At 40.8% G+C, this 24,229-nt stretch overlaps 1 protein-coding gene across 1 annotated transcript in view; it reads left to right on the forward strand.

Moving 5' to 3' along the window:
- Positions 1-24,229, forward strand: part of Focad (focadhesin) — a 307,188-nt gene that overhangs the window by 3,185 nt on the left and 279,774 nt on the right. The window contains exon 2 of the mRNA XM_052176733.1: positions 23,418-23,506. Within this exon, the coding sequence (XP_052032693.1) occupies positions 23,450-23,506 (57 nt within the window). The 5' untranslated portion in view covers positions 23,418-23,449. The remainder of the gene's footprint in view (positions 1-23,417; positions 23,507-24,229) is intronic.

Here is a 24,229-nt window from a genome sequence, read left to right on the forward strand (position 1 = left end):
GTGCTATGTTGGTAGATATGTGTTGCCATCTGGAGGATGTCATTTTGATCTGAAGAACCGGTGATTAAAAGTAATTTGGGAGTGGTGGCCTGTGGTCATAATACTAATTGAGAGAAGGTAAAGACAAGTAAATCACTGAGTCTTGGTGGTCTGCCAGCCTGCCTAGCCTACTTGGCCAATTCTAGGTCACTGAAAAACCCTGTCTCAAACAAAGCATATAGAATATCTGAGGGACAATAGCCGAGGTTCTCTTTGGCCTCTACCTACACAAGTGCACATGCTTGCATACCCACACACATATATATGATCCATTTAGTATACCTACTTTATTGATCATCGTGGTTTAGCAACAGTATACTTTACACTATGGGCTGCTTATTTATGTGATCTAGTGGCTGACTGGAATTTGCTGCTTGCTGCTATTTCCCAAAGAGCCTAGCCTTTCATCTTATATTCTCTATGGTGCTTGGTGAAGAAAAGATTAACATCATATATTGAGGTACACTTTCTACTGAATGTGCATTGCTCTGACACTATTGTGAAGCTGAAAAGAAACATCTGTCAGACCATTTTAGACAAGGACCGTCTTAAGATTGTCATACCTTTGACTGAACAGCTCTAAGCGAGGTGATGTGTACAGATGGTCCTCAGGGATACTTAGAGAGTTGAGGCAAAGAGGAGCTCTTGAGCCTGGGATTTTGGTGCAAGTCCACAAGCATAGTGAGACCTTCTATTCCTTATATAAATAAATGTTAAGAAAGCTGTGAATTCCTCATTGTTTATGATGAGAAAGCATTTATTTAGAACAAAGTAAGGTGAGGATCCAAACTGCATATTCTTTTATTTATTTATTTATTTATTTATTTATTTATTTATTTATTTGAGATATAGTCTTACTATGTGTACCAGGTTAACCTTAACCTCACAGAAATCCACCTACTTCTGACTTCTGAATGCAGGAATTAATATATTTATGTATCTTTTAAATGACATCTTTTTGCTCACCTAGAGACCGATGAACCATTCCATCCAAGCATGTAAACTGAATATTTTCTTTTTAGTGTTCCACAGTGTATCTTTCAGCTTCTGTTCAGTAAGATGAACAGCTAACTTGCTACCTTGATAAACATGTTGAATAAAAGTTATAATTGTGAATGTTGTAACTATAATTTTATATCCTGGTATATCTTCTTTTCCCTCTTGAATCCTAGCACTTGGGAGGCAGGGGCAGGTAGATCTTTATGAGTTCAAAACCATTGTGGATAGTGCGTTCCAGGAAGGTCACTTCCTGATAATCAGAGAGGCCCTGCCTCCAAAAACAGAAAAGGAGAAACTTTTCTCTTTGGCCCATTTGCTTTTAAGATTTACTTCAAATTTTACTGTTTAACAGTCATTGAGCATGTTGGTTACATTAGTAAAGCTTCAGTTTCTAGCATGTGCTGTGAGTGGAAATAGAAGAAAGGCTTTATATATTTTGAGTTCTGAAGCGTTTAACCACATGGGACTTTTGTCTTCTGTGGAGCTCACGTGAGTAACCTGATATGGGTGCTGGGAACCAAACTCAGGTCCTCTGGAAGAGCAGACCACTTACCACAGAGACATCTCTTTAGCCTGGATTAGAGACTTTTAAAATGGATTATTAAAAACTTTATTTTTTTATTTTATGTGTATGGGTATTTCCTCTGCTTGTATGACTTTGCATAATGCATGTGCAGTGCCCAGGGAGGCTAGAAGAACTTGATTCCTTGGAACTGGAGTTACAGACAATTGTAAACTACCATGTGGGAACTGGAAATTAAACCCAGGTTCTCTGGCAGAGCAGTCAGTGCTCTTGGCCACTGAACCATCACTCCATCTCTGGATTAGAGGCTTTTAAACATAAGGTATTTTCAGTTTACAGTGGATTATTGAGCTATAACCTCATTATAAATATATTACAATTTAAGCTTTTTGGGTATTGATGGGATTTAGGGCTTAGCTGATATGGAACAAGGAGAATGGTGTGTTGTGTGCCTCACCTACCTGGATATTCATACAGCTGATAACTAATTAGGGAGGAGAGGTGGAGAAGAGGTAGGCATGTGATCCTGGTTTCTGAAGTTTTTGTCTGCCTGGTAGTAGTGGTCCGAGAACATGAGGGATACTTGGATGTTATTCACTCAGAGAAAAAGGCATAAGATGGTAAGTGATGTGGAAGCACTTTTCCTGGGTCTTGGAGTTCAGAAGTTCCATTCTTCTTAGATTTGGGAGATCAAAGATGGAATGCTTGCCTAGTTTTCACCAGGTTGTAGAAATAGGGGAACTTATTATGAAGAATCAAGGATACAAGAACATTTACTGATTGGTATTAGAGTCAAACTGTTGTGAAGGAGGGAAGAGTGTTTAGTGGGAGGAAGACATCTTTACAGTGTTTGAAGGGCTGCTTCAGCCTGTGAAATGCTTGCTGCACAAGCCTGAAGACATTAATTTGGATCTCCAGCACCCACATAAAAGCTGGTGTGATCTTGGGCCAAGTTGATGACTTCTGGAGTGAGATCCTGCTTAAAAAAGTAAGGATGATGCCCAGCATGGACCTCTGACTTTCACATATGTGTACATGCATGCACACACCCCTGCATACACATTTGCATAGTCACATGCATAGGTATATATCTCCCACACTTGCACATACATGTGTGGGGGTACACACACACACACACACACACACACACACACAGACACACACAGACTTTATCCCAATAGAGATGGAGAATTAGTTTGGTTTTGAAATGGCTCAAGTAGCAGTCACTCTGTAAAGGTATATAGCTAGGATGAATGACATCTAAGACCATGGCCCCCTCTTCCCCTTTCTTCCTTTCCTCCTTCCCTTCTATTCCCTCTTTTTTCTAGGATATCTCCAATGTTACGCAAGCATTCTACCAATGAACTATACTCTCAGCCAAACATAGCTTTCACCTTTCTTGTGTTTTGGTACATATTCTTTCTACATACTCTAGGCTGGTCTAGAATTCATAGCCATCTTCCTGCTTTAGCCTCCCAAGTGTTGGGATTATAGGTGATGCCTCATTAACTTACTAGTTAATGTCTTTTGTCCTTTTTGCTTATAATACTGTCAGCACAAGAGCCAGAATAATTTTTTGTAAAAGTGTAAGTTGCCTGAAATCCTCTTTTTTTTTTCTTTTCTTCTGACCCTGACCCAAAAGATAGAGTCTGTCTTTGTAGCTACCAAAAAGGCTATTTGATCTGACCTATTTTTGGCTACTTTACTGTAATTCTCCCTCAGTCAATTATTTTCAAATGAGCTTGTTCCTTATTCATATGAGCATATTCTTACCATGACTTTTGCCCGCCCTTTTTCCTTGACTGTCATTTTCTTCTGAGACTGTGACTTGTTCCATTACCTTCTTTAAGCCTTGGAAGAAGTGTCAGCTCTATCAGTGGGGCTTTTCATGCCCATCCTCTATAAAACTGGAACCCTTTCCTAGTGTCATCTCTTCTCCTGTCCTTAGTTATATTAAGCATAGCAGTCATTTCACAGGTTCTTGTGACTTACTGTTTTCCCGATTCTTCTTTTCTCTTTTGTGACTGTAATCTAACAGAGCAGGATCTTCTGTCTCACAGTGCCTCCTTCTGTGCCTGCCACATGGCAAACATCTAGGAATTTTTGTATCGCATATAGATGTTGGTATTGATATTGAACCTTTTGGAAGGCCTAGGTTTCTTTTTCATGTTTTATGGAAAAGCCCTTGAACTAACTGTGAACTGTCAAGTGAGGACATTTTTGGCTTCCTGTAGCAAATACCTTTTGTAATTGACTTTTTAATTTGAATTTTTATTATTAATTTTTTAAGGTCTGTTAGGCAGGATTCTACAGTAAGGCTCTTTATCTTTTCTAGGAAAGTTATGGTCTTTCAGTGCATTGGATACTTGCTCTTGGCACAGAGCAGAAACTTCACTTCATGTTCTACATCAATCATGTTTATGGCAAAGCTGAAGGCTAGGGCTGTCGCAGTAGGAGAACACTTTGATTCTGCAGCACTGTAGAAAGCAAACCCAGTTAAAACAGAAAAGCAAAGCTGATGGGTTGGCTGTGGCTCACTTGACAGAGCCCATGCCTGGCATGTACGAAGCATAGGTTAGATCCCCAGAGTGACATAATGGAGTGTCCCAGAGCTCAGGAGGTAGAGGCACATGGATCAGAAGTTCGAGGTCATCCTAGGCTATTAGAGATCCATGCTAACCGAAGCTACTCAAGACTCTATCTCAGGCAACCAACCCATCAGCCAGCAAATACAACAACAACAACAACAATGCAAAAGCAAAACCTAAGTGTTTGATATGAAAGGGCTACAGTATAATGTAGAAAAATTTCAAATCTTTTTTAAACTCATGAATCTGTCTACCAAAAGGTACGAATTGAAAATACCGATGAGAGATGCTTTGCTATTCAAAATAAAAGTATTTAAAATTTTAATGTATGGCATAATCATCTTATAAATCAATTTGGACCATGAGATTATAATAATGAGCATAACATTTAAAATGAATGATTCTGAATAAAATTTATAAATTCTTCAGTGCCTCATTTTGCTTTTATTAGATGCCATTAAAAAAGTCTTCATTGATAGAGATGGGTGATACATGATTATATTTTTTTAAACAACAGATATTGAAATCTTATCATTTTTAGTTGCTTATTTTATACATTTTAGTCTTTTAAAGTTCACTTTTATTTATTTGCTTTTGTGTGTATGCATGCATGTGTGTGCCTGTGGTAGGGTACACATGCATATCACAATATGAATGTAGACATCTGAAGACAACTTTGGGGAGCTGTTCTTTTTGTTTTTTTGTTTGTTTGTTTTTTTGTTTTTTGGATTTGGTTTTTTTGAGACAGGGTTTCTCTGAATAGCCCTGGATGTCCTGGAACTCAGTCTGTAGACCAGGCTGGCCTCGAACTCAGAAATCCACATGCCTCTGTCTCCCAAGTGCTGGGCAAACAGGTGTGCACTACCACCGCCCGGCTGGAGCTGTTCTTTCCTTCTACCATGTGGGTTCTTCCTTGCATTAAACTCAGGTTGTCAGGCTTGGTGGTAAGCACCTTGCTAATCCATCTTCCTTCCCCCCTCCTCTCCTCTCCTCTCCTCTCCTCTCCTCTCCTCTCCTCTCCTCTCCTCTCCTCTCCTCTCCTCTCCTCTCCTCTCCTCTCCTCTCCTCTCCTCTCTCCTCTTCCCTCTCTTCTCCCCTCCCCTCCCCTCCCCTCCTCTCCCCTCCCTTCCCCTCCTCTCCCCTCCCCTCCCTTCTCTCCTCTTCCCTCTCTCCTCTCCTCCCCTCCCCTCCCCTCCCCTCTCCTCCCCTCTCCTCTGCTCTCCTCCCCTCCCCTCTCCTCCCCTCCCCTCCCTTCCCTTTCTCTCCTCCCCTCTCCTCCCCTCTCCTCCCCTCCCCTCCCCCTCCCCCCTCTTTCTTTCTGTCCCCTCTCCCCTCCCCTCCTCTCCCCTCCCGTCTGGTTTGGTGTTTAGGGTTTTCTTTCTGTAGCCTCTAGAGCACCTTGTAGCACCAAAGACCCTAGAACCTAGTGGTGAAAGTTCCATGCAGGCACCAGCTTGACCTTTCTTCATCCAGCTGTGCGGATGCTGTCCTTGGCAATAGAGCCCCTGCTGTCAGTGTTGTCCTAGTATCAACCTTGGTTGTTTAGGGATCTCCACAGGATGCCTTCAGCTAACAACTCCACTGAATGCAACCAAGTCCCACCACTGGAAGCCCACAGAGATGGCCAGTTCAGACTCCATATCTTCTATTACTAGGAGTCTTCACTAGGATCACCCTTATAGGTGCCAGGAAGTTTCCACTGAACTAGGTTTCTATATCACCTCCCAATTTCTTGCCAAATCCAGCTGTCTCTCCCAGTATTCTCCCTATGTCCTTACCCCTGTCTGGTCCCTCACTCTCCTGTTTCCACTAGCCCTCCCAGTCCACCGGCAAAATCTATCCTATTTGTCCTTCCTAGGGAGATCTGTGCATCCCTCTGGAATCCTCCTCTTTATCTAAGTTCTCTAGGTCTGTGGATTTTAGCTTGATTATCACTTATTTAACAGCTAATATACATATATAAATGAATACATACCATATTTGTCTTCCTGGGTCTGGGTTATCTCACTAAGAATGCATTTTTTTCTACATGGATCCATTTGCCTGCAGATCTCCTGATGTTATTTTGTTACTTTTTAAACAGTTGAGTAGTACTCTATTGTGTAAATGTTTCTTTTCTTTTTTTTTGTTTTTTTGTTATTTTTCGAGACAGGGTTTCTCTGTATAGCCCTGGCTGTCCTGGAATTCACTGTAGACCAGGCTGGCCTAGAACTCAGAAATCCACCTGTCTCTGCCTCCAAAGTGCTGGGATTAAAGGCGTGTGCCACCACCGTCTGGCCCACTTTTCTTTTTAAAGATTGATTCTTTGGCCGAGGGATATCTATGTTGTTTCCAGTTATTGGCTATTATGAATAAAACTGCAAATACCCTTGTGGTAGGATGGAGTGTCCTTTGGGTATATATCCAAGAATTGTATAGTCTGGTCTTGAGCTATATTGATTCTCACCTTTGTAAAGAACTACCATATTGATTTCCATAGTGGCTGTACAAGTTTGCACTCCCAACAGGACTGTGTACTACCATGTCAGACCCATTTTCTTTGTTCTTTAAATCATCTTACTGTGGGAAATTTCAAATGCAATATGAATAAGGAATGCAGTAAGTAAATTTAATTTCACCAATTATTTTATCAATTTTGTGCTAACTTTAGGATTTACCTACATGACATTTGCCCATTTTTTTCTTTTTCAAGGTGTATGTGTGCATGTGTGTGTGTATGTGTACACATACGCAAGTTTGTACATGAATGTGTGGGTGCAGGAGTTAGGTCCTCTTAGAGCTGGAGTTACACATGGTTGTGAGCTGCCTGATATGGGTGCTGGGAACTGAACTTAGGTCCTGTAGAGAGTGGTATACACTCTAACCACTGAGCCACTTCTCCAGCCCACAAAGACCTTTATTCTTTGACAGATGCTAAAATATATGAAGACTTTCCTAATTCTTACCTACCAGTGGGGTGGGGGGCAGGGAACCTTGGCTTTATAGATAATAAGCTGGATGTGTATTGGAATGTCATCTTTGTGCTTAAGTTTGCCAACTTTGTACCCTCTACTGACTAAAATGAATAGAGGATGTTGAGCACACAAGGAACACTTACTTTTTTTTCAGAGGCAGATGATTAATCTCCTGACAAACAGTTTAGAACCCAATGTAATTCCATTAGATTACTTGTTTGGAATTCTGCAGGACTGTTATAGCTTCTAATAACTCAAAGGTGTGACTTTCCCATTAAATTGTACTTAATAAGTGGTGTAATTGGATCAAATGAGACTTTTTTTTTTAGCCTTGGTGCTATGATGAAACTGCCTGTTAGGTAGATGATAGAAGACCATTGCTTCCAGTGAGTAAATAAGATCAGTGAGTTTTATTGAGAGTAAAATAATTTATCTTAAGCTTTTATTTGAATATAATTAATAACCCCATTTTAATTAAAGAAAATAATGTATGCCTATTTTGAGAAAAAATTAACATAGCAAATATAATGACAAATGTAATAGAATGTAATTCCCCCATCATCCACTTATTCAGAAATGACCTGTTTATGTGCTTTGTAAATTTATTTTGTCCTTTTCTCTCTTTTTAGTCTGTTGTAAGCATTTCATTCATATGTATGTATACGATTTGTGTGTGTCAGAGGACAAGCTTGGGTGTCAGTCCTCTTCCACCTTGTTTGAGAGAGGGTCTCTCTCCCTGTTGGCTGCTGTGGATCCCAGGCTAGTTGGTCTGTGTGTTGAGGACTGTCCTGTTTTCTGTTGTCCTTTTTTGAGTGGTGACGCTCTGGGATTAGATGCTTGAACTGTTGGGTCCAGCTTTGCCTTCCTTGCCTTTCCACTCCTTCGTTCCTTTGTTTCTTTCTAAAAGATTCATTTCTATTATTTAAAAAAATGTGTGTATATGTGTGTGTCTCTTTTGGGATATGCACACACGAGTGCGGGTGCCAGAGGAGTCCAGAAGGCAGAGTCAGATCCCTCGTCAAGGCTCTCTTGACATGCTCTCTTGCTTCTCCTTCCTCCTTCTGCACTCTTTTTCTTCCTCATGGTCTTCCTCTTGAACAAGCCCAGGAACCTAAATTCCACCTATGTCTCTTCTGCTCAGCTGTTGGCTGTTTTGGCTACTGGCATCTTTACCAATCAGAAATAGCTTGGGGACAGGGTCCCAGGGACTATTTGCAGATCTTAGGTCTTGGGGCCACACTTAGCATTACAATAGACAGTAAAATACAAAATCTCAACACTTCTTGGGCTTTTAATATTCTTGCTTCACTTGAAATGGAAGGTGAGTGGAACTCAAGAATTTGCTGCTCCATGGATACATCAGATTAGGAGCTCAGCTCTTAGGAGCAGCTAGGAGAATGCTTACTGTCATGGGGTGGTAAATGTTTTGGCCTATTCTGGACTTTCATCAAGTGCTCCTCTATTTAGTCTTTTACTTCACTTCTTTATTTTTTAAAATTTATTATTTATTCTTCTTTCATACCATACATCCCAATTACAGCCTCTCTTCCACCACTGTTCCCAGTCCCCATCCAGTCCTCCCTCTCCCCCATCCACTGCTCCTTCATTTCCCTTCAGAAAAGATCAGGCCTCCCAGGGATGTCAACTGAACTCAATATAACAAGATGCAATAAGACAAGGAATAAGCCTTTATATGAAGGTTGGACAAGGCAACCCAGCAGGAGGAAAGTAGGTTCCTCAAAACAGGTAAAAGAGTCAAAGACTCTGTTAGGAGTCCCACAGAACCCCAACCTAAACAACCACAATGCAAATGCAGAGGATCTAGAGCAGACCCACATAGGCTCCATGGTTGCAGCCCCAGTCTCTGTGAGGCCCTAGGAGTCCTGCTTAGATGGTTCTGTGGGCTTTGTTCCCCTGGTGTCCTCCACCCCACTGGCTCCTATACACCTCCCTCCCCACTTCCTTGGGGTTCCCTGAGCTCCCCCGAATGTTTGGCTGTGGATTTCTGCATCTGCTCCCATCAGTTGCTGAAGAAGCTTCTCCAATGGTGATTTTTTTTCCTCCAGTTGTGCTTGGTTCTACCCTAAGTCTCTGGGCTATCCGGCTTCCAGTTCCTGGCCATCTAGGCAGTGTCTGTCGGACATGTGCCTCAGTGCTTGGCCACTTTCACAAGCTCTGAGCCACTATTGCCCCAGTATATTCTTACAGGCAGGACAGGTTGTAGGTCGAAGGTTTTGTGGCTGGATTGGTGTCCTCATCCCTTCTGTAACCTTGCCTGGTTACAGAAGATGGCTGGTTTAGGCTCTTTATCCTTTATTACTAGGAGTCCTCCCTTGGATCACCCTCCTCCATTACTAGGAATCCTCACTAGGGTTACTCTCATGAATTCCAGGAAGTTTCCATTAGGTTTTTACATCACCCCTCAATTCCCTCCATTCTGGTCGTCTCTCCTGTGCTCTCTCCCTCCATCCCTCCCATGACTGATCCCTCCTGTTGTCATCCCCACCCGCCTCCAGTCTGTCTGCAAACTCTATTATTCATAAAACCATGAACTGGAAATAACCCAGATATCGCTCAACTGAAGATTTATGAAGAAAATGTGCTACATTTATACAGTGAAGTATTTCTCAGCTGTTAAAAAGTAACATCATAAAATTTACAGGCAAATGGATGGAACTAGAAAAAAAATCCTGAGTGAGGCATTCCAGACCCATAAAGATAAACATGATATGTACTCACTTATGAATAAGTGGATATTAGCTGTTAAGCAATGATAATCAAGCTGCAATCCACAGCAAGAGCGGCTAAGCAACTAGGAGGGCTCTGGGGTCGGGGCACATGGGTCTTTTACTTCTAGCAGGTCAAAAAGTTCCTTTAAGTCTACATATGTTAAAACAGTGTGTTTTGGCTTATACATTTATGGTGTTAACTTATTATAAGAAGGTAAGTATTATTTTATAACTTCTGTTTAAAATTTTGAGAACTGGGCTAGTGGCACAACCTTTAATCCCATCATTTGGGAGGCAGAGGCAGGACAGCCTTAAAGGCCAGCCTGTCTACATAGTTACTTCCAAGCCAGCCAGGGTTAGATGGTGAGACCCTGCCTCAAAAAACATAACAATAGCATTTCTACTTTTCCCAAATCAAAAGAATCTGAGGATGTGAGGACAATCTATCTGATCTCTGTTACTCCATCGATCACCAGTGATAGTTCAGCTAATCTGGCTGGCTAGGGGAAAGGCCAGGTGTGGTGGTGGTGGTCTTTTCATCCCTACCACCCAGGTGCATCCCCCTGGAAGCTACACAGGACCATTTTATAGAGCAAGCCCACTCTTAGGAATGAACGTGAAGGTTGGTGATGTGAGTTGTGGAACACATGCTTAGCATGCAGGACACCCTAGGTTTCACCCCAGTGAACATGCTTAACATGCTGGAGACCCCAGGTTCAGCCCAGTGAACATGCTTAGCATGCAGGAGACCCTAGGTTCACCCCAGTGCCAGACAGATAGGCAAACACAAAATACCAGGCAAAACCCTAAACCACTAGCGAACCTAAATTAACTTCACCCAAAGGCATTCAACAGCTGTTCTTTAAAGTTGGATTTGAGCATTTCCTACCAGGATCCTCTTCTAATTCTTGATGCTGCTGGTTATCTCTGTTAATGCAGAACTATTTACTTAGGATTTCCTGCTCAGAATGATCCAGAAGGTTAGTCAGTATCAGGTTATCAAGAATCCTACCAACAAATTTGGCCAGGAAAAATGATAGCTGTTTTAGAAAAGATTAGTAAGTGTTACTGCTTTGGGTAATTATATGTTTTTTTTTTTGTTTGTTTGGTTTTTGGATTTGATTTTTCGAGACAGGGTTTTTCTCTGCATAGCCCTGGCTGTCCTGGAACTCACTCTGTAGACCAGGCTGACCTCGAACTCAGAAATCCGCCTGCCTCTGCCTCCCAGAGTGCTGGGATTACAGGCATGCGCCACCACCGCCCGGCCAATTATATGTTTAAAATACCTTTTACCCCAGTGGGAAATACAGTGAGTACTGTGCTGTGGTGTAGAGCCGATTAAGAGCTTGTCTGTGATAAACGATAGCTGTCAACTGCAGCATTCATGGAAAACTTATGATGCATTCATGTAACATACTCATTTTCCATCTCTATCAGGTTCAGCTGAGCACAGTGAAGGAAGCTCGCAAGCTTTTGCATGTGTTTTGAATTTTTAAAGAGTGCACTCAAATGAAAAACAACACATTTAATAAAATCTCAGAATTTTGCCCATTTGGACTTTGGATTTGACTAAAGTTCACCTTGTACAACCTATACAAAACTTACTTGCTTAATTAAAAGGAAAGTTTCAAATAAGGTATAAAAGAACTGATTATTTATCAACCTTAAATGTGTTGGCAGCTGAATTCAGAATACTACATAATGCAGAAATAAAGTTATTCCAAATTTTATTGTTTAACTCTATTTCCTATCAACTTGATTTTGAGTTTTAATTAGTGAGAAAGGGGTAAATCATTAGAACTGGAGAAGGGCCTCCCTGGTTAAGAGTGCTTGCTCTGCTGTCATGAGCATTCCACACAAACGTCTATAATCCCAACACTGAGCAGAGGAGCTGGACTTTGCCAGCTTCTAGACTAGCTAAGACTCGAGCCCTGGGTTCAAGGAGAAGCTGCCTCAGAGAAACAGGTGGGGAGTGATGGAGGAGGACACCTGATGCCTTTTTATTTGTCTCCTTACACACCTTTATGCATGCATATACACACAAGAAAAAAGTAAATATTAAAAGATGTAAATTCTCATATATTTCACTTTGTGATTTCATTATGTGCTCTTATTTTTCACTTTGTATTATAATTAGCTGTTCCTGATTCTGACATTTTTGACCTTATTTTATATTAGATACTATATTAAACATGGTATTCAACAGACATTTATTAGCTGCTGATATGAATAGCTCTGCAGTGATGAATAAGGCACAGAAACTCCAGAGACTCAGAAGTGCAGGGTAATTATTCAGTAGCTTTGGGGAGAACTCTTCCTGCTTGATCCACTTTCTAATTGGCATCCAGGGGCTGAGCACATGCAGCTGCTACCCAGAGGGAAATGGCCGCTTCACAATTCCAAGTCTTCCACGTCTTGAGAAGCTGGAGGGACGTTAGAGACTGAGCCTGCCTCTCCATGTACACAGACTCTCTTCGCCTGAAATACAATGTCACGTTGTATGTTAAGCCTCGAGGTAGCTGCAGGAACTGAGAAAGAACATGCAGCAGCTTCCTCTACATCATTGTGCTCTTGGATATTTGTTTCTTTCTGAACATTCCACTGTTCTTCCAAACCATGGGTTTATGTACCCCAACTAATCTGTGCATATATTTCCCTGTTCAGTTGAGCTCTGCTTTGAACTGTCACATGTGGTTACCTGCCAGCCAGCATTCACTAGTGGAAATGAAGCTATCTCCATGTAGTAGTGTCTGGGTCAGCACTTAGGTGAGCACTTGGCTCTCACCTATTTCAATGAGATTTCCTTATGAAAGAAAATGGGCTGGGTGTGGTGGTGTGTACAGGAGAGGCACAGACAGGTGGGTCTCTGTGAGGTTTTGGCCAAGCTGGCTTACATACTGAGTTCCATGCCAGCCAAGGCTACATAGTGAGAACTTGTCTCAAGAAAAAACAAAACAGCAAATAAACCCAGTAACAGCAGCAACAACAACAAAAACACAAACAAACAAACATCTCTCCTACTCACACACACACACACTGAGTCCCATAGTTAAAAAGAGCCTAAGATTCCCATTTAAACCATAGTTAACTTTTAACTCACATGATACAGCGGGGACTTTCTTGTGTTTGGGGTGCTATAGCAGGGTAGGGAGGCTCAGGGGGATGGAAAGCAGAGGATGAACCAGCCGATTGAACAACATGGACAAGAACGCTTGGGACTAGGAGGTTTGATCTCAGATGGGAAAGTGTTCAGGGGTTGAAGGAGTGAGCTGAAGCTCTGCCGGGTTGAAGGACTGAGGAGAGTGGCTCACATTAGGCCTTTGGGTTGTGGTGAGGAGTTGAGTTTTATTTTAAAGTGCAGTGGGAACCTACTGAGCAGTTTTGGGCTGGAGTTGTGAGCCACCTGATGTAGATGCTGGGACAGGCGTTCATACCCTACGCCATTTTTTCAGCCTTGCAGGAATAACTTTTTCCCTTTGTGATTATTGTTACTTTGTGCTGCACTTGTGGGATAGTCTCTGGGTCCATTTTGGGATACACTGATCATGTTAACAATAGAGAAATTTACTATAAAATTCTGCTTTTGATTTGGTCTGCTTTTAGTTAACTAAGGATGACAGTTAAAACCACTAAGCTATAACTTTTCTATTCTGCATGAATTTAGTAATTTAATTTTATGAGAAATAACAAATGAGGTTGATTGGTCACTTTGTACAAATCAAGAAAAATATTGCCATTAAGCTTGTAATTGGTCTACAGGATTCTTTCCAGGAGTAAAGCCTTATTTTGATGTGAGAAACAACCAAGAGACTGAAAAATTATGCTGGTTGTATTTCTCTTTGAAAATGAGTAAGTTTTAAAGTGGTCTTAAAGCCAATTAAATCTATTTGTTAAAATTAGACTGGCCCATTTTCGATATTACTTGTGCATAAGCATAGGCATAAACAGTGAGTAAAATCTTCCATCATTAATTTTTCTTTCTCTGTTTATGCTGCTCACACTTTTGAATCCTTTAGTGGTAGATTTCCCTACTTGAAGTGATTTAGATATCAGAACATTATTCTGTCTCATTCATTTCTTCTCACTCACCCATCTCTCTTCTCTGAGACAGGGTCTCAGTGTGTCCTATTGTCTAGCCTGGAACTCTCACTAAGTGCACCTGGCTGCCCTTGAACTCAGAAAGATCATCTGCCTCTGCCTTCTGAGTGCTGTGATTACCTGGCTGTGACATTTTTTGTTTGCTTGTTTTTGAAACTGGCTTTCTTGTAACCCATGCTGCCCTAGAACTCATAGTGTAGCTGAGAAAGACCTTGAGCTCCTGATCTTCCCACCTCTACCTCCTAAGTGCTTACTAAGTGTAACTAAGGGGTTCCAGGTGTGTACCACCATGTCTATATTTATTTTCCCCCTTCAAAACAAGGTTTCACTATGTAGCTTTTTCTGTCCTAGAACTCACTGTGTAGACCAGGCTGGTCTTGAACTCCCAGAGATCTGCCTTGCTTTGCCCCCCAACACCCCAGTGGTCAGATTAAAAGTGTTCTTCATTATGCCCAACTGTATTCCTTATTTCTAAAGAGTATGTTAAGATTGGAATGAAGATTTTTGTATTTGTAACTTGGTTAAAATACAAATAGAAAAGGGACTCTGAGTGCACTGGTGCAGGCTGATGTCTTTACCTACTCTGGATGCTGAGACAGGAGAATCTCTTGAGTTCAGAAGTTCCAGGCTAGACTTGGAAACAGTGAAATTCTCAGCAAACAACCCCCCCCCCCCCACCACCACAAAATGTGTTTTTTTGTGGAAAAAATTAGAAAATGCAAATGATCATGTTCCCCCAAATCTTCACCCAAATTTAGTTTTTAGTCATTTTAATGTGCATATTGAAACCAAACTAGTTGGGCTGGACTTTACCTGCCTCTTATTACATTTATTACACTATCTCAGGAAGGTTACTGTCTTTTTGATCCTTTTTGATCCGTTTCTTTTCTTTTTTCTTTTTAAGTATGTACAGTGTCTGTGTCTCTGTGTGTGTATGCCCACTTGAGTGTAAGTATCCACCCTGGCCTGGAATTCTGTGAGGTTGTAAGATGTAGGATGTGATACTGGGAATCAAACTTGGGTCCTCTGCAAGAGCTGTATGCCCTCTTCACTGCTGAGCCATCTTACCAGCTTCTAAATCTAGTCTCCCCTCCCCCATAATGAATATTTACCCTAGGTCTTAATAGGAATTAATCCATGTAAAGTGCATTGATAGTTGAATGACTACTTGTAAATGTTGTGTGTGTGTGTATGTGTGTGTGTGTGTGTATGTGTCGTCCATCTGTCTGTCTGTCTGTGAAGGTGTGTGCAGGTGCTTGCATAGGCCAGCAGAGAGTACCAGATTCCCTGGAGCTGGTTACAGGTGGTTGTGAGCCGGATGTGGTTCTGTGAACTGAACTCTGGTCTTTTGTAAGAGCAACAAGTGGTTTTGTGTGTGTGTGTGTGTGTTATTTTATTTATTTACATTTCAAATGTTATACCCTTTCCCAGTTTCCCCTCCAGAATCCCCCTATCCACTCCCCCACATCTCTGCCTCTATGAGGGTGCTCCCCCACCTACCACCCACTCCTTCCTCAGAGCCCTAGCATTCCCCTATGCTGGGTCATTGTGTCTCCACAGGACCAAGGGACTCCCCTCCCCAAACAAATGTTCTTAACAGCTGAGCCATCCCGCTAGCTGCCTGTTCTTACTATGTTGGTTTTGAGACTGGATCTCCCTGTGTAACCCAGGCTAGCTTTGTACTCAGAATCCTCCTGCCTTAACCTCCCAAGTTGTAACAATTCTTTTGTGTGAGCATAAAAATGTTTTAAAATGTTTTATACTGAGTAATAATCATTCTTTTTAAAACAAACCATTTACCATTTGGTAAAAAAAGGCTATCTTTGAGGACTTAGATTGGCTACTATAAAACTTTTATTCCTTGGATAAATAAGACCTTAGGTTTTAAGAAACAACCGCTTTTCATTTGTATCCTCTTAAATATTTAGCGTGTAAGTATGCACATATGGTACTTTAAAATTCAAGACTGGAGAAAGTGCTGTAACAGGTCAGGCATCAGTCAGTTGGTTTTGTTTCTTATTTCAGTTGATTTGTTCTCCCGGGTGGCAAAGAGTTCCAATTTCCTGACTTCATCTTATTTTAGATTTTCATTTGAAAATCTGTGGGGATAACTTAGAAGGAACTAAACTGTAAAGATAGCTTTGATAGCAGTTTGATGTACTTAGGAAGTTGCAACCAAGGAGTCATCAGTCAACTCATATCACTGGTTTAGTCAGTCCTTGAAGTATAGGTAACCTTATTTAAGACTGAGTAGCACGCTGGTTATTACAGCTGGTCTACTGGAATGAATGCTCATTGGAAGTTCATAACATTTCTCTTCTCACCTCAACTTTGCCATGGTGGGTTTCTCTTTGGCAGTTTGCTTTAACCTTTTCTGGGAGTAGGGGGTGGTGGTGGACGCAGTAGGGTGGCAGGTTGTCTTATTCCCAAGGTGGGCAGCGCTGAACTCAGTGCTCCTGCTTCCGCTTCTGGAGTAGCTGGAACTTACTACATCCCTTCCTTTCTTTGGTAGGATTTAGCTCAGGTTGGCCTCATTATGTAGTGGAGGCTGGCCTTGAACTCTTCATTTTCTAACCTTTTCCCAAGAACTGAGTTATAGGAGTTCACCACATGCCTATCCCTTCCATGCTGTTTTTATAACAGTATCCCAGGTTATTGCCCTCAGGTGTATAACTTGACTGGAATTGTTCTCAAAGTCTTCATGGGGTTGTGTGGAGCAAGCAGACTCCAGTGGGAAGTGGCCCATCACTCAGACTCTAACCTGCCAGACTCACACTGGGAAAAGTGAAACTAGTTAGATTACAGCGTGACTGTACAAAAGGATAGGGGTTGAGATGGCTGGTGTTTTTTTTTTTTTTTTTCCCCCAAATACAGCTCCTGTCTTCTCTAATTACTCTATTGAGCAAAGGGCTCCGTCCTCTTGGACGGACCACTTGGTCCTCTGCTTTATCTTGCGTTTAGAATTACTAATGAAGTATTTTCCAGGGCTGGAGATAGTACTAAGCTCAGTTAGTAGTTACCTAGTATTCATGAAACCCTAGGCTTGATCTCTGATACCACATACAACTGGTTATGATGGTGCACTTGGGAGATGGAGGTAGGAGATCAGAAGGTCAAGGTCATCCTTGCCTTCATAGCAAGTTCAAGGCCAGTCTCTGCTATAAAAGACCTCTCTCCGAGTATAGACCTGGTCTCCAAATATATGCATTTTACTTTTGTTAGCTCACATACTTTTAGATTCTCTGTAAAAGGCAGTGATTGAAAGTTGCTATTTTGTTGAGCTTGCTTTTAAAGGTAGAAATATTCCATTGAGTCTCCATGAGCTTTCTCCCTATAGGAATCGTACCTGTGTTTTTAAATGTCTTGTCCTGTTAACTTAGGAATGCCCATGGCAGAGTTTAAAGCTTTGAAAGAAGAGCTGAGGCTAAACTCAAGCTTCTAATAGATATCAGAATTTAGTACTGGGACTGGAGCAAGGCCTGCTGCCAGCCCTTAGAGAGGAATGAAGAGATACTTGGGTCTAGGCAGAAGTCTCAGGAAGATACAAATATTGGTGAGCAGGGTAAGTCTTTGAGAAGTACAGATTTCCCAGCCACTCCTCTCTAGCTTCAAAGGGCAGCCAGTCACCTAGATTATTGGTGTACTCTATACTCCTCTTGGCCTTTATCTCTCAGTCATCAATATCAGTTTATCAATCTCAGTTTATCAATATCTCTCAGTCATCAGATGGAATCACAGTGTCACAGTGCTTGTATATAGGATTTGGTATTGTGTTCAATTTCAGGCCTCTATCAGGATGCTGACACATATTTCCTAAAGGTGAGGAGTATCTTTTATGTGTTTAATATCCCCATGTGCAGGTGTCACTAGCCAAACTTGTGTTAGAAGAAACTAAGTAAGCCCCCTAACTGATACTCGCAGTGGCTGATAAAATGTTATTTAGAAAAGAAGTCCTAGATGTTGAGTCTGTGAAACAAAGTCTGGTTAATGTGATAATTTAATTTGTCAATTTGTTGACCACATTGCTTGTGGAAAATAGCTTTAATAAGGTACTCTGTTAAGCTCAATTTCTACCAAGATTGAATTTTTCCTGCCTAGGGTTTCGTACTCAAGAACACTCGGTCATGTCTGTCTTTATGATCATCTGACCCCACAACTCCTCCATTCTCCCAGTTCCCAATATGATTAACTACTCCCTCTGCTGGGTTTCCATAGCACTTTTTGAATATAATTGATAGCTTTTTCTCATTTATCTTGAGATTATACCTTTTATTTGAAGTTTGACAGAATATTTTTGTGTGATATATGGTGTGTATTTTCCGATCCTGGAGAAGCTGAGAGGGAAGGATGACTGCTCAGTGTTTCATCTGTGTGCTTCTCTTTTATTCCAGAGTGCAACTGATTGATTTATTTTCCTGGAAATATATGTATGGGGATGAATACCTTAGCAGATAATATGATAATTGCTTATATTAAACAAATCCTTTGATTCATGGAGAGTTAAAAGACCTCATTAAAAATTCTGTTTCTGAGTTAGATTTAGATGGTCAAAAAAAAAAAGCATGACAGATTGGAGATAAATCTTTTAAAATCAGACACTCTTTGTAGTATGTGATTCATGGATTATATTGTGACTGACTTCCTTTTAGTAAGAATGTCATGATAGGAAGTAATATATAATTATTTTCTTTAATGTATCAAGTGCCCAAAGGAAGTAGATATTAAATATAAAGGACACATGCTCCACAATGCTGGAGCAACCACATGTATTCTTTTTTTGAAATTCCTTAAGAGAATACATTTTTTATATCTTGCAAAGCCAAGTGGTTGTTGTTAACCTTGAAGTCTTCAGCAAATGAAAGATGCTTGTAGTTTGTAGCCTTAGCATGGCTGATCAAGTTTGATAATGAACCATACTGCAACTTGGATGGTGGTTTTCAGAATGTATATGGGTCATTTTGCTAGGAAAGACAAAGTTACCATAAATTTAAAGATGTACTTACTCTCTGTATTGCACCACACTGAAAAATTTCAAGGCTGAGGTATTTGCCATGTGTATTTTGGGAATTTTGACTAAGACTCCATTCTATTTACAGTGACCCACTTGCTAATGACAGTCATTGTTTTTGGGTGGCTCGACTTGGACCCAATGGCCTGACTCATCTTCTGCTCCTGCGTCTGAGTGCATAGCAAATGTTTTCTTCTTCAGTTGTGTTTGTGCTGATGTCTGAGAAGTCAGTTGTCATGTCAATTGCCATCTGTTTTCTGGACACGAGTCTGTCTTCTGCTGAGTAATATTAGATTATTGGGAAACTGCGCTTGGACCCCATTAGTTGAGACCCTTGCTGAATTATGCATTACTTTAGAGCTGTACTATTTTTGTCCAAGGCTTGTTTTTATATTACTTCTTATTAAAAGGAGTAATGTAAAGCATCCTTTGCCTGTCTTTGAGACTATTGCATGCTGCTTCCTTTTGCAGCCCATATATAAAACAAAATGTGAAAATTTTCTTTATAGATGTAAAAACCTTTCCTTCCTTTGCTAACAAATTCATTTTCATTTTATAAACAATAAGAGGGAGATGATTCAGTTGGCATAGAGCCAAATTTGGATACTAATTTCAGCAGTCTGTCAAGAAAATCGGTGAGTTAATTGAAACATGTTATGTGCACCGGTAGTTAGCAAACTGTGGCTCACTTAACACCTGCCTTTTAAAATAAGGTGATACCACAATGTAGCCACACTAGTTCTTTCTTTTTTAAGATTGATTTTATTCTTAATTGTGTGTATGTGTGTCTATCTGTGTATGGGGATGTGTGGGTACTGCAGAGACCAGAAAAGGGTGTCTGATCCCCTGGAGCATGTTGACTCACCCAGCTTGGGTGCTGGGAACTGAATTCAGGTCCTTTGTAAAAGCAGTGTGCAGGCATGCTCCTAATGGCTGAGCCATCCCTCCAGCCTTTGGTACTTTTTCCTTTCCTTTTCCTTTTCCTTTCCTTTCCTTTCCTTTCCTTTCCTTTCCTTTCCTTTCCTTTCCTTTCCTTTCCTTTCCTTTCCTTTCCTTTCCTTTCCTTCCTTTTCTTTTCCTTTCTTCCTTCCTTTCTTTCACTTCCTTCCTTCTTCCCTCCCCCTCTTCTTTTTTCTTTTATTTTTTTTAAAATAGTTTCTTAAATATTGTCTACAGCTGCTTTTGTCTGACAATGGCATATTTGAGTAATTAATATCTGGCCCCTTACAGAAAATGATTTCTGGTAAATGAACCTGGGATGGTGTGAGTCATACCAAAGGCAGTAATAAAAAAGAAAGGAAATTAGTGTTGGTTGTAGCCAGTTGGGAAAGGCTTCACAGATGTGCTGTGAAAGGAATTTAGTCTTAAGTAGTGGGAGTATATAGAGGATAGTCCATATGGGTGACTGTCTCAAATCAAATCACTTGGGAGTGAGCAGATGAGGTTGTTGATAGACAGAAGCTAGGCATCTGCCCTTACACCTAATTTGTGAGGCAGCTGAAAACATTAGAGTTCTACACAGGGAATGATGTAGTGGTAGAAACAGTTTGAGGAGAGCCAATCAGACAGAGGTACAGGGAGCACACTCCAACTCAGAGAGCCCCAAGACTGACCGGGTACTGGAGAAAACCCAGAGGGAAGGAGTAAGTCTCCTAGGGTAAAGGGGGAAGAGTAAATGTGGAGCTAGAAACCCAGTGCACTGTGGCTGAGTTTAGGGAGTGGTGGGGAGGGAAACTACAGCTCTTCTGAGAGGACGAGCAGTCTTGCTTTGACAGCTGATGTCTGCTGCCTTTGGAACTCATAGGAGTGAGTTTGGAATTGTTGAAAGATCTGGACTTGATGCTTGCTATGCGTTTCCATTGAGGGACAAGAACAGGTTGAGAGTCTGGGTATGAGAACCTCAGCCGGGGAAGGGGTGTCCACTGTAGAGAAGTGTTTCTCCTGTGTGTCTGGAAAAGACTGCTGGTGAGCAGCTACTTCCTTGATTGCATGATCACATACATGTGCCCCATAAAGTCTGGGTTAAGCAGTGTTATATTTCTTGCTTTTGGTCCTCTTCAGTTCTTTAATAAATGTATGTCATTATTTACATCTCTGACTAAAGCCTTTCCCAATTTAGATTCACATGCCTCATTTAAAAAGTAAAAATAAAAATTTGTGTGTGTGTGTGTGTGTGTAGGTCCGAGGACAACTTATTTGAGTCAGCTTTCCTTTGAGGCAGGATTTCACTGTGTAGCTCTAGCAAGCCTGGAAAGGGCTGGCTTGGAACTCACTATAGAGCTCAGGCTGACCTTGAACTACCAGGGATCCTCCTGCCTCTGCCTTCTGAGTGTTGAGACTAAAGGCATACACCAACATCTTCAACTGTCTGGCATGGAACTCCTGATATAGATCAGGTTGGTCTCACAGGGTTCTGCCTACCTCTGTCCTCAAGTGCTGGGGTTAAAGGCACACACCACTATGCCCAACCTACATTTTCTATAAGAAAAAAATGATTTCTTTCGTAAGATGGTAAGTTCCATGGCAGGAGCCACCTTGGTCTGTTTTATTTATTTTGTAGCCTAGGCACCTAGAACACTGCTTAGATATGGTAGCACTTAAATATGTGCTAAACAAGTGAATGGATCCCAAGATGTGAGTGTATGTCTTTACAGACCAACCCCAGTCTCACCCCCCCCCCCCATCTCCCTTTCCTGGGTTTCCTAAGGATTCACTTTAGGTATTCTGTTATGATATGGTGTGGAATTAAAAGAAAATTCAAGGAAGTTGCGATTGACTCAGTAGGGGAAACTGAAGAACTAGCAATTTGCTTAAGGTCGTGAGTACATTTAGGTGGAGCAGGAGTTTGCAATCTTAGAGCAAATTGTGTCAGTGCCATGAATTGTCAGAGTAATTCAAGGGAGTAAAGTTGGACATAGATGTTGAATCAAAGAGGCATAAATCACTCTCAGGGAATTTAACTTTGAAGAAGTGAAGAAAGTAGTTAAAGATGCTGCAGCTTCAGTACGGCACTTCTGTGTGTGTGTGTGTGTGTGTGCTTATTTTTCATGAAGTAACTATCATGCATTACTGTAATGAAGTATCTAAGGCTAAGGGATGTAACTGTAGTTTTGATGGGCTCCTTGCTGGCAGAGTTCTGAAGCCTCTCATGGCTCATGTGGCAAGAAACAAGAAACAAGGAGTGTGTTTGAGTCATTTCTGGGTTGTGTCTTCCTCCTCCTCTTTTTTCTTTTCTTTTTTCTTTGAGACAGAATTTTTGGCTGGCCTGGAACTTGATCTGTAGGCCAGGGTGGCCTCAAACTCAGAGATAAGCCTGGCTCTGCCTCCTGAGCGCTGGGATTGAGAGTGTGCACCACTGTTTGGCTTGTTTCCTTCATATAAAACTATGCTTCAAAGAAGGGCATGCCCCATGACTTTATTAAACCTAATCACCTCTTAAAGACCACACCTCCAAACCCCTTATTTCAGCTGGCTTTTCACCCTCTGAAGAGCCCACAATTGAGGTTAAATTTCAAAGCGTGAATCCTTGTGGATACACATTCAAACCATATTCAAAACAGAGCATCTTGTGTGTGGACAGTTTTTACACTGTGCTGTAATGAACAGGATGAGATTACCAGGAATAGGATTTGATGAGATCAGTTCTGCATGGGAGTTGGGTAAGTTGGCCCCTAGGGAGACCTTCCTATTTTGTCCTCTCCTTTGTCCCCTCCTCTTTTTGAGAGCAGTAGGGTTGAGAGTTTGGTGTAAACAAAAAACACTGGTGCTGAGTCCTCGTTTGTTCTTTTAACAGACAAGTAGTTTGTTTGGATGTGCAGGATTTGAGGTCACAGCTGAACTTCCTGTAGTTCAGCTGCAGTTGGATTCTTGCTGAGATCAAAGCTGGTATCAAAAGGAGGTATAAGCTTAAACAATTTTGCCACAGTTTGACTCTCCCTTAAACTTTTCTGTTTAAAGACTTATTTGTATTTTATCTTATATGTATGCAGGAATGCCTGAGTGTATGTGTATCCTGTACATGCATGTAGGTGCCCCAGATGTGAGCTGTCGTGTGGATACTGGGAGTTGAACCTCAGTTTTGTTTTTTTTTTTTTAAAATCATGGAAAGCACATGCTCTTAACTACTGAGGCCATCCCCCCCTCCATTTTTTTTTAGCTCTGTCTTGTAAGTTTTGATTCATGAAAGCATTAACTATGTGGCTGAGCTTTGGAATTAAAATAATTTGGTTTTTAATGTTTCTGTTATATGAATTCATCTGTTTCAGGATTAACTTGTGGGAAAACACAGAGTTGTTGGGCATTTTTAGTTTATGACTTTTTTGAGCATTGAACTAGTTAACAGAAAAGGTTATGATAAGAAGTATCTGCAGGGGTTCCTGCTTTATTTCCATTGTTGTCTTCTAAAATTACTTTTATATGGTTTGAGGAATAATTGGTTTGAACTCCAAGGGGTTAATAAATCTCTTGTTTTGATTATAGGAACTGTGTATAAACCTGTAAGAGAAGCAAAAATGACAGATGATATCAAGAAAAGGTTTGATTTTCCGAATTCTCTTATCCAGTCACAGGTAATTTTTATTTATTTTTGCTTCATGGTAACAAAAGGACACTTTTGATGCACCATAAATTGAACTTTGTATTTTTACATGAAATATTTTCTTCTACTCATGGTTTATTTTAGTAAGCAACATTTATATGACTAGTAAGTATATTTCAATTAGAAAAACTAATGTTTAAAATTGTTCAATTTCAGCTTCTATTTATTTTATATGTTTTCCTCCTAGAGATACTCTTGATTAGTAGATTTTTGAATATGCTTATTCTTTTTGCCTATGTTTAATAATTGGGAACAGAGATAGATGGTTTCTTATATATCTCCACAGAGTATGAAAGATTAATGTTTAAAATGATAAATTCTACCTCTCTACAATTATTAAGCATACTAGATTTCAGAATAATGATATTTAATAATTAAAGCATTCTGGATTAATGTAATATCTACCTGCTGAGATGGGAAATTGGGATAATTTAATTTACAGAGCTTTTCAATAATTAAGACAAGTGGTTAAACCAGTAACGGTTTCTCTCTGCTGGATGAGTAGAAACATTCTAGTAAACCTCAGTACCATAATAGCTTAATGTCTCTTCCTATGAGTAAAGCTAAACAGCCAGTGAAAGCCAGTCTGAAGACTTAGCCTGGAAAGCCTCTTGGATGCTTCAGCAGTTGCCTTCGGAGATGCCTGCTGTGGGAATTGACTGAGCTGGGAAGTGGGGAACCCTTCCATGAGGAG

This window comes from Apodemus sylvaticus, chromosome 3 (genome assembly GCF_947179515.1).
Source record: "Apodemus sylvaticus chromosome 3, mApoSyl1.1, whole genome shotgun sequence".
Lineage (NCBI taxonomy): Eukaryota > Metazoa > Chordata > Mammalia > Rodentia > Muridae > Apodemus > Apodemus sylvaticus.